Genomic DNA, 10,641 nt, shown 5'->3' with positions numbered 1-10,641 from the left:
CAATATAAATGGTGTGTCGTTGTTTCACGGCCACGTGTAACAAGAAACTCAACACATTTAAACAAATTTATGATGATATGATTGCAGCCTTGCAGGGCACATTGTGCTAACCAACCTCCTTAAATTCTAACAAATCAAATATTGACTGTAAGATTTATGTTGAACTGTAAAATACAAATTCTTCATATTGATTCATTATTTTTTTTCCACAATGATTACAGATTTATACATATTATATATTTTTGCAATATATGCAAAAAAAAAGTTTCAACTAATACAGATCCACTTTAAAAAACATGGGATGCCATATATCCATTTTATAAATGTTAGATCTTCAAATTGCGCAGTTACTAGTTAGCATATAAAAAATGAAGTAGTTATTTTTTGAATACATTCATATGATTGTGTGGATTACTATAATTCTATGAACACATTATCCCTAACTTCCAAAAATCGTGATTCTATTTATATCTGCTGTGATTAAATTTCATTCCTAAATGTTAAATTGAACATTTATATCATTGAAATTTTAACGACCAATTAAGCCTTGAACGACAGTGCTATTTTACTAAGAAACGGTACAATATTTGTGTTTAAATTCATATTCAATGATATTTATAATTACAAATAGCAACATGTCATAAAGATATCACCCAAATATGAGTACATTTCTGAATATTGGATCGTCTTGCATATTTTTTTGTGGAGTATAATTAAGTATATATAAATCGAAAAAGCAAACGAGATTAAGATACCACAAAATTATAGGTTTGAATCATAATCTCAGCCCTCTCACATAAAGTTTAATGAATACGAATAAAAAATTTAGTAGTACTACAAAATTTATATAGTACGAAGCAATAACAAACTATCATAACCCAAAAAAAAACCATTTTTCTTGATTAACTTTGAATCATTACGTCAAAGAGAAAATTGGTAGACCTAATTATTACGCAGGGAATCTAATTTAATTTGTCCAAATCAGTAATCGAGTAAATTAAGTAATACACCTAATCATCATCATCAACTAATAATAATGATTAAGATGAAGAGTGGGGTGTGGCCTTTGGCCATAATTAGAATCTAAATAAAAAGTTGTAATTACAGTGTCCTTATCCCTTTATACAAATCTCGTTTTTATTTATAACAAACTGCCCACAACTTTTCAATCTTCTATTTTTTCACAAATTTAACAGATAAAAATCACACTATATAAGGGAGAGGTTGAGTGAGTTTACATAGAGTTCCAAATAAGTTTTTTTTTTTTATTCCAAAAACGAATGATGATTGAATTGTTATACGCCAATCACGGTGTGAGATATTCGAGATTCAACTTCAAAGTAAGTATACTAGTATGCTTTTTTTACATTTTTCTAAATGTTTATTTTAAATTTTATCGCCTCAATTAGTCAATTTTCTTAACGTGGGCAACATATTTGATTATTTTCTATTCTCCCAATTTTCTTAAATGTACTGATTGAAATTTTATATGTAATTATGGATTACGAAAACAATAGTCAATAAAATTTACGATATGCGTATATTTTTTGTGGTAATGAAATAATGATAAAGAATTAATCAAAGAATTTTTGTAGGGAAAATCAAAGAGTTGAATCTAAGTACTATTGGCAAACGAAAACATTTTATTTTATAGAAACAAGTGTATATGTTTAGGACATTAAAAAAACATATGATTGGAACGTACTTAGTAATAGGATATTTCATATTTGGATTTATACTCCATATAAGTTTATTATTTTTCTATTTAGCTCATAAAGTTACATGACTTTTAGTTATAAGTAGTGGTGATTGCACAACAATATTTGGGAGAGTTGAAATTGAGTATTTATTTACAGTTGCAATATTTTTGTTAACTTATCCCCAATTTCCCTCTTATTCTGAAAAAATAAAACTTTAATAAAGAAAAGAAAAGCGGTTGGGATAGACGCGCCGGTGAAGCGAGTTCGAGCCCCTTTTTTGGAAAAAGGAATTATTTTTACGGAGAGAGATTTATTGCAATATATGCTGCGGTGATAGAGGAGGAAACCGAAATGCGGTCGGAATGAAATTGAGATGCACATGAAATGCGAAATGCGATCCAAATGAAATTCAAATTTGTATTAAATTCACGCGTTCTCGCGAGTAAAGGCAAAACAGTAGCGCAAGCAGCAGTCACGAAGTCCGTGTAAATAGTCATACCAGTCGTCGTCCCCAAAAATTTCTAGACAGATAAAACCCGCTCTAGAGAGAGAGAGAGAGAGAGAGAGGGCTACACATACACTCACATACATCGTTGTCGAACACGCAGTCGCCGCGCTTCGAAACGCCGAATGCGGCGGTTCAGCTCTACCTAAAATCAGCTCATGTGAAACACCGTGTAACTTTTTTACTTTTTTGTTTGGATTTGCATTTTGTTATTGAGTTTTTTGGTTCTTTATTCTGCATTTTCTAGGGGAGGTATGCGGTAGGTTGTTTTCTCGTTGATTGATTAGTTTATTTATGGCTACAATTTTACTGCGGTTTTGGTTGTGATGATTGATTTTTGTATCTGTCTATCTATTTGAATTTCAGGTTACTTGTATTGAATTCTGTGGAAACATTGTGTGATTGATCGGAATTTGAATATTTGAGGAAAATGGCTGGTGATAATGAAGAAGCTAATACGCAAAGGCTTCAATCTTCGTTTGGAACATCATCATCTTCATTTCCTAAACAACAGCAGCATCAGTCGTTTTTGATGAAGCAAATGGATATTCCTCAGTTAACCATGCCGCAATTTCGTGGTCAGATTCGGCAGAATTCGCCTAATTTAGGGACTGAAAACAATGGAAAAAGAGTTGGCATTCCGCCCTCTCACCCCCACCCCCAAATCCCTCCAATTTCCCCTTACTCGCAGATCCCCGTTAATCGCCAAACGGGAATGCAGAATTTCAGCACTAGTCCGGGGCCATCACACAGCCGTTCATTGTCGCAGCCCTCATTTTTCGCCCTTGATTCGTTGCCACCTTTGAGCCCATCGCCTTACCGGGAGCTGCATTCGAATTCTATAGCTGACCATGTTTCAGCTGATGTGTCTATGGAGGAAAGGGATGGGAGCTCGCACTCGTTGTTGCCACCCTCGCCTTTTGTGAGGGGTAACTCGATGAGAATTGGTGAGTGTCTTCCTCCGAGAAAGGCTCACAGGCGGTCTAATAGTGATATCCCGTTTGGGTTTACGTCCGTTTTGCAGTCCTCGGCTCCACTCATGCCATTCAGAAGCTCTGCTGGAGAGAATCAAGGGGCTCAGCAGCAGCCAGCGACGTTGATCAAGAAAGAGTCATGTTGGGAGAAACCCGTGACAAGTCGCAGTGAAGGGATTGGGGAGAGGAAATCCGAGGGGGATGTTGTGGATGATCTTTTCTCAGCGTATATGAATTTGGAGAACATTGATGCGTTCAACTCATCGGGTACTGATGAGAAGCTGGGGAATGATAATCGGGAGGATTTAGACAGTCGAGCCAGTGGCACAAAGACGAATGGAGGTGACAGCAGCGATAATGAAGCGACTAGTAGCAGTGTGAATGAGAGTGGGAGCAGTGTACAGAAGCAGGGAACCTCTTCATTGCCTCAGAAGAGGGAAGGGCTTAAAAGGAATGCTGGGGGAGATCTTGCTCCCACCTCTCGTCACTATCGGAGTGTCTCAATGGATAGTTTTATGGAAAATATGAATTTTGGTGACGAGTATCCCAAAATGCCCCCCTCACCAGGAAACCTTCAGCTGTCGCCCACCGATTCTATGGATGGGAATTCAAATGCTTTTAGCTTGGAGTTTGGTAATGGCGAGTTCACTGGTGCTGAACTGAAGAAGATTATGGCAAATGAGAAACTTACTGAGATAGCATCCAGTGATCCCAAACGGGCCAAAAGGTAGCATACATATCTATATATATTTTTAAACAGATATATTTGTTCTTTCTAAAATATGAACTTGTTATGGGTTTAGGATCTTAGCTAACCGGCAGTCTGCTGCTCGATCAAAGGAGCGAAAGATGAGGTATATATCGGAATTGGAGCATAAGGTCCAGACCTTACAAACTGAAGCAACCACTTTGTCTGCCCAACTCACTCTGCTTCAAGTGAGAGTTCGCTTTTAATTGCCTGTTTACGTGAATGGTTATCTTCTTTGTTGTTTAATCCCCGAACGCCTTGTTTCTTTGCAATGCAGAGAGACTCTTCTGGACTAACTAGCCAGAACAGCGAGCTCAAGTTTCGCTTGCAGGCCATGGAACAACAGGCTCAACTCCGAGATGGTACCCCTTTTTTAGTTCTGTTAATAGTTTCTGTCCCTCTTCTAAATGCATCTTTTCTTCTTAGCATGCAACACTTTTGTTGATCCAACTCTTGCTACTAACAAGAAATCTATCTAATCATGGTGTATGCCCTGTTTGCCTTACAAAACCTTTACCATGTATTACACTTCATCCGCCCCCATTTTTCAAATTCACTCACTGCACTCGTAGAACTCACTTTTTGGTTTTTGGGTCGGATATGGATGGCGTAAACAGATAGGACACCTTCATTGCACTGCTCCAAGTAGTATATGAATGTCTTTCACTAGTGATTCGAGATTTAAGTAATTTTTGCATGTATTTGTTTCACATGTTATTACTTCTCCCTCTACCACACTCCCGTTTCACTTAATTGTGCATTTGGCTCTAGAAGTTGAGGTGAAACTGGCTCACTCGCTCTCACTCTTGCAGCACTGAACGAAGCTCTGACAGCGGAGGTGCAGCGTCTGAAGCTTGCAACTGCTGAATTGAGTGGAGAAAAGTTTCAGCAGCTCTCAATCAACCCCCAGATGTTTCAGCTTCGCCAGCAGCAACTGCAACAGCAAACTCAACTCAACATGCATCAAATGCAGCACCAACAACAACAGCAGCAATTGAGTGGAAACACACCAGCAAATAGCGATTCAAACCAGTAGATGAACATCACAACACAATCTGCACTGCAGAGCTCAACTGAAAAACATCAGCTTTTGATGGTGCATCAGCCTTTGCTACTACTACTACTACTATCTCTATATATTCATCAGCATTTTTTCTAGTGAAAATTGCATTTGTTTTGTTAGGTCGGGGATCATATCGCATTGCATTGCGTGCCCCAGTTGTCTTTTTTTGTCCCATGTGTTGTTAGCCGTACTCGAGCTTGCATCGTGGTTTTAAGCACCAACCAATACTGTTTCTTCAGATGTAGGATTTGGGTTTTCTTGGTTCAAATTTGTTTAAATTATACATATTTTTTTATTTTATTCTCGCCCCCCCCCCCTTCTTTTGTTATTTGGTCAAGCATTCAAGCTTCACTCTCTTCACCGTGGGTAAGAGATGGTGCAAGGGATTTCCTCCAGTTGGATTAATAGTGTCTCCATTTCTAGTAACACAACACCTATGATACTATGTATGCTTTACATTTAATATATGTCCGCTTTTTGTTCGGCCACTACTGCAACTTAAAATGTGTTCTTGAACTATTCCTTTGTTCAATAATGCACACTAATTCTGAATCTTACTATTAAACATGGTTATGACTTATGTATATACAGGATCACACTTGAAAAAAATAAAAGGGAACTGGGATCGGGTAAAAGGAGGCAGATTGTGTCAAATTTTCCCTGACATGAACAACCAACCCCCAAATTGGCACAGTTCATGCTTTAAAATACAAACAAGTTTCAACACCGACCAACTGACCAAGTTATTTTACTCTAGGCTCTCTCATGAGAAGAACCGATTCTTACCGGTTTGTGCAGGCGTCTCGTTGGCAGAATAAATTCTATAGGAAGAGCTAAAATATAAACTTTTTTCAAAAAAAGATATGTGGAGTTTATGCTTGAAAGTTCAAACTCTCGACTAGTATTCTACACTAATTACTGTCACAATAACGAGTTTCAACACCGACCAACTCAAAGTATACTAATATACTATAAGCTCTCTCACCAGAAGAAGCGATTCTTACTAGTTTGTGTAGGTGTGTCTTTGGCAGAATCAATTCTTTCCAGTGTGTGGACTACCTCTTCCATACAGGGTCTTCTTCTGGGATCTGCTTCAAGGCAACCAAAGGCAACCGTAGCTAAACGGACACTAATAATTTCTTTTAAATTACCCCACTTGAATAAATATGGTTTTATCCACTCAACCAGACTGTGTTGTCCAGATGGACGACTATTGTCGTGTGCTTGCAGCCCTGTCATCATTTCCAGTAACACTACACCAAACCCATATACAGCACTCTTCACATACAAGTGCCCTGCAGAAGTAACCAGCTCATTTTAATGTGATCACAAGCTCTGCTGGTATATGCGAGTTGGCCATATTTACCTGTGGCAATATATTCGGGAGCAGCATAACCATACGTTCCCATAACCTGTGTCGTTACATGGGAATAACCAATTGTTGGACCCAACCTCGCTAGCCCAAAGTCAGATATCTTAGCTTTGTATGACTGCAGATAAACGATTCAAAACATCAGAGCAATCTATTGGTTTTAAACTGGAAAGTGAATGAAATAACTCACTCCGTCAAGCAATATGTTAGATGTCTTGAAGTCCCTATATATAGCTGCTTTTTCTTCTGATGCATGCAAGTACGCCATGCCACGAGCTACTCCAATCATTATCTTAAGCCTAATGTCCCATGGAAGCGTCTAAACAGGCGCACCCCGCCCTAACCAAGAAAAACTCTGTATGTAAACTATCTAGCACTAGTTGCATAAGAGAATGTGTATGTTTGAGTGAATAAAGATGACAAGGTATGATTGTAGCAAATGAAATGAATTAATCCCTTACTTTTAAAGAGATGGTTCTCCAGGCTGCCTTTGATCATGAATTCATAGACAAGAAGTAGTTGATTATCCTCATGGCAATAGCCCAACAGCTTCACCAGATTGGGATGAGAGAGTCTTCCAAGGAAGTTCACCTCAGACTGCAAGTTAAGGTACACAACATCCATTCTCAGTCTCATACTACATTAGTTAAGATTTGTTTAGATTTATTGATTTACTTGATTAGATTTGATTTGTTACTAGTATTATTTATTTCCAAGTTTAGTTGATATAGGATCATAATTATAAATAGAACTCAAAGATGAGAAGAGTGTGTCATGGGAAAAGATTAGAGATAGAACGGTATTTAGACCGTGGCCTCCTTGCAAGTTAAGTTGAGCAAAGAAGAGGAGGTGAAAACAATTCTGTTGTTAGTACCGGCCACTCTTGAAACCCTTGCATGCTTTCAGAATTCAACTTCTTGACAGCAACAACTTCTGCAGTGGCTTTGTCACCCAGCCACCCCTTGTAAACCGTGCCAAAACCTCCTACTCCCAGCACTGTATCACCTCTGAAATTGCGAGTTGCGACTTTGAGTTCTCGGAAGCTGAAAATCTTCAAATTGGTCTGTCCCAGCATCTTCCCGTCCGCACTAAAACTCCCATCATCGGAAACATTTATTTTCTTATTTCGTCCGAGAAGTTTCTTGTTCGTCCCAGTAGATGAAGGCACCTGCCCTGCCGGACTGGGATTTACATCATCAGCAACATTTATTTTCTTATTTGATCCAAAAAGGTCCACGTTGGCCTTCTGAGATGCACCATTGGATGAAGACAGTTTCCCTACGGTACAGGGACATGCATCATCGTCAATACTTATTTTCTTAAATTCCACGTTCATCTTCTGAGATGTACCAGTAGCTGAAGACACCTGTCCTGCTGGACTTGGACTGAGATCATTGGTAACATTTATTTTATCATTTGGTCCAAAAAGTTTTGTGTTCGCCTTCTGAGATGTACCAGTGGATGAAGAGCTACCCTCGACACTAGTTTTGCCTTTCGGTGGCGAAGAGTCTGCCATCTGCCATCTCCTTCTGTTGAAGTGCAAGCTCAATTTTTGTTACAATGTGTATGGTTGTTGGCCAGTCTTTTGGTTCATCATGGAGCCATCTTTCTGCACTGTTGACAAACGTCCTCAGGCTATCTGGTGAGATTTCCCCTCTCAGAGTTGGAGCCACAATATAACCAACTTGTCCCTTACTAATGTTATCCATAACCTGCATATGCTCTTCTATTTCATTTTGAAGAATTGGGTTCTATCTTTCATTCTTATTCATCGATCAATGTACAAGACCATATGCCTTTATATAGGCTACAAACTCACAACTTAAGGTAACCCTAATTTACATTCATTGCATATCAATCTATCTATGGTAAGCTAATATTGCATATCAATTATATACCAATCTACTGATTTCTTTCCTACACTCCCCCTCAAGTTAAGTGACGGGACTACCGATACTTAACTTGTCTAGTACTTCTCGGAATGACTTTGAGTTTACCGCCTTCGTCAGAATGTCGGCCAGTTGATCTTCAGATTTGACATATGGCATCTGTCACGCCCGCATTTCCTAAGGATAGGAAGTACGGTGGACCGCGACTAGGGGAGGAAAAAAAGAAGCGGGGAAGAAAGGGGAGAACAGGAATATTTGACCCAAAAGCATTTATTAAAAGAAGTTCACTTCAAACATTGTACTAAGAAGACATTTCTAAAGTTAATGTAAACAGAGTTAAAGAAAAACAATGTATCGGATTACAAAGCAGCGGAAAAGACCAAAAGACAGATGATGCCGGGTATGACGACACGACACCATCCAAAAGACCAAGTAAAAACACTCATTTGGCTTTCACTGCTCAACGTCCGTCATCCCCATCGCCGCTCAACCTGCACATTAAGAAAACAACATGCAGGGCTGAGTACTTATTGCACTCAGTGGACACACGCCAAAATCATAGTTTGTCATGCCACATCAGTGTAACCTTGGGGTTTTAAGTGTAAGAAAGTAACCCAAGTACACAAAATATATTTCATAAATTCGACTGCGCAGTCATTTTCAGATATTGCCACCCTTATTCCCACTATCATACACTATCTGATCCAACCATGACAAGGGGCGTGGCCACACCCCAGGTCAACTAGACCGGCCAACTTGCTCTCAGATGGCTCCCGGTCTCGTGTACACTAGCCTGAGGGTTCGCAGCCCAACAGACCCGAATTCGATTAAACATATGTGGTAAACCACTTCAGATAGGTTTCAAAACAAAACAATTGGCAAGACAAACAGTTCACCTCCATAAACATTTCCGGAACAAAGTCCGTATTTAAAGATAACCCACATAAAAGTAGGGTAGAAAAGCCCACCTCGATTGCTTAGCTTTTAAAACAGTTCCCTTCAACCACACTTTCCTCGAAAAAGATCACCCTTTTGAAAGATAAATAAATCATGATTAGAGTCAGGGTAGACGATGTTTAAACGACAATGCATGATTCCTACGTGGACGACTTCAACATCTAGCACGTTACACGAACACACACTTAACAACATCTCATAAGCCAAACACACAAAGACACGCCCGAAAACACACCCCGCACGCACCCGACACGCATACGACGTACTCAAAACGCGCACACGACACACACACAACACTCAAACTCCTGGCATACCCTTACTGTGCAACGGCTCACTTGGCTCGGAAAAGGTTCGGAAAAAGCTCGGAAAAAGGATCGGCGTCTCGGCCTGGCTCGGTGTCTCGGCCGCCTGGCTCGGCACCTCGGCCGACCGTCTCGGCCGCCTGGCTCGGCACCTCGGCCGACCGTCTCGGCCGCCTGGCTCGGCGCCTCGGCCGCCTGGCTCGGCACCTCGGCCGACCGTCTCGGCCGCCTGGCTCGGCACCTCGGCCGCCTGTCTCGGCACAGCTCGGCACAGCTCGGCACCTGTCTCGGCACAGCTCGACACTTGTCTCGGCACAGCTCGGCACATGTCTCGGCACAGCTCGGCACCTGTCTCGGCACAGCTCGGCACCTGTCTCGGCACAGCTCGGCACTTGTCTCGGCACAGCTCGGCACCTGTCTCGGCACAGCTCGGCACCTCGGCCGACCATCTCGGCCGTCCGGCTCGGCACCTCGGCCGACCGTCTCGGCCGCCTGTTCGGCACCTCGGCCGACCATCTCGGCCGTCCGGCTCGGCACCTCGACCGACCGTCTCGGCCGCCTGCTCGGCACCTCGGCCGACCATCTCGGCCGCCTGCTCGGCACCTCGGCCGACCACCTCGGCCGTCTGCTCGGCACCTAGTTTACACCCCTTTTCCTCTGACCCCCGATTCTCAAACCCTATACGACAAACACACCACGCATTCTACATCCCAAAACACACCCAAACACCTGGGATCATCCCTTCCAGACTCTCCACAAATCTGCCCTAGGCTGAACCCAACAACTCTCGGCCAACACACACGAAAACTCTCGAACCAAACACTGATTCCTCCGAGCCATCTCTTGGCCAAACACACCCACATACATCACAAAAGCACAACACTCAGAAACTCAACCATTGCACATGAAAACATCACCCAGAACACACCACACGCAGAACTGCGCAGTTTACTTGCAAAAATCATAGTAAAATCATACGACATCCAATGAAGCTGAAATTTACACACCACACCGAAGACACATCCAAGTTTATACGGTTAAAATTTCGTACCAAAAGGAGATCGTTTGCTCAGTCAAAACGGGGTCGGAACCCACTGTCAGTTACTAACAAAACATGCTCGACAACAACAC

At 41.3% G+C, this 10,641-nt stretch overlaps 1 protein-coding gene and 1 pseudogene across 3 annotated transcripts; one reads left to right on the top strand and one right to left on the bottom strand.

Annotated features, from left to right (window-relative positions):
* The first annotated feature begins 2,156 nt into the window (after positions 1-2,156).
* Positions 2,157-5,290, top strand: LOC121748923 (bZIP transcription factor 29-like). Of its 3 annotated transcripts, none has more exons than XM_042143504.1 (5): positions 2,157-2,365; positions 2,572-3,906; positions 3,983-4,115; positions 4,205-4,289; positions 4,740-5,290. In XM_042143504.1, exons 2-5 carry the CDS (start codon positions 2,636-2,638, stop codon positions 4,961-4,963), a joined length of 1,713 nt encoding a protein of 570 aa, XP_041999438.1. In that variant the 5' UTR covers positions 2,157-2,365; positions 2,572-2,635; the 3' UTR covers positions 4,964-5,290. The 3 variants fall into 3 exon arrangements, with proteins under 3 accessions (XP_041999438.1, XP_041999436.1, XP_041999437.1); XM_042143502.1 differs by having other exon boundaries at positions 2,157-2,377; XM_042143503.1 differs by having other exon boundaries at positions 2,157-2,464.
* A 681-nt stretch (positions 5,291-5,971) lies between these two features.
* Positions 5,972-7,878, bottom strand: LOC121749211 (annotated as a pseudogene).
* Positions 7,879-10,641: the final 2,763 nt, after the last annotated feature.

This window comes from Salvia splendens, chromosome 9 (assembly GCF_004379255.2).
Source record: "Salvia splendens isolate huo1 chromosome 9, SspV2, whole genome shotgun sequence".
NCBI lineage: Eukaryota > Viridiplantae > Streptophyta > Magnoliopsida > Lamiales > Lamiaceae > Salvia > Salvia splendens.
This window is presented reverse-complemented; position numbering and strand designations above follow the sequence as displayed.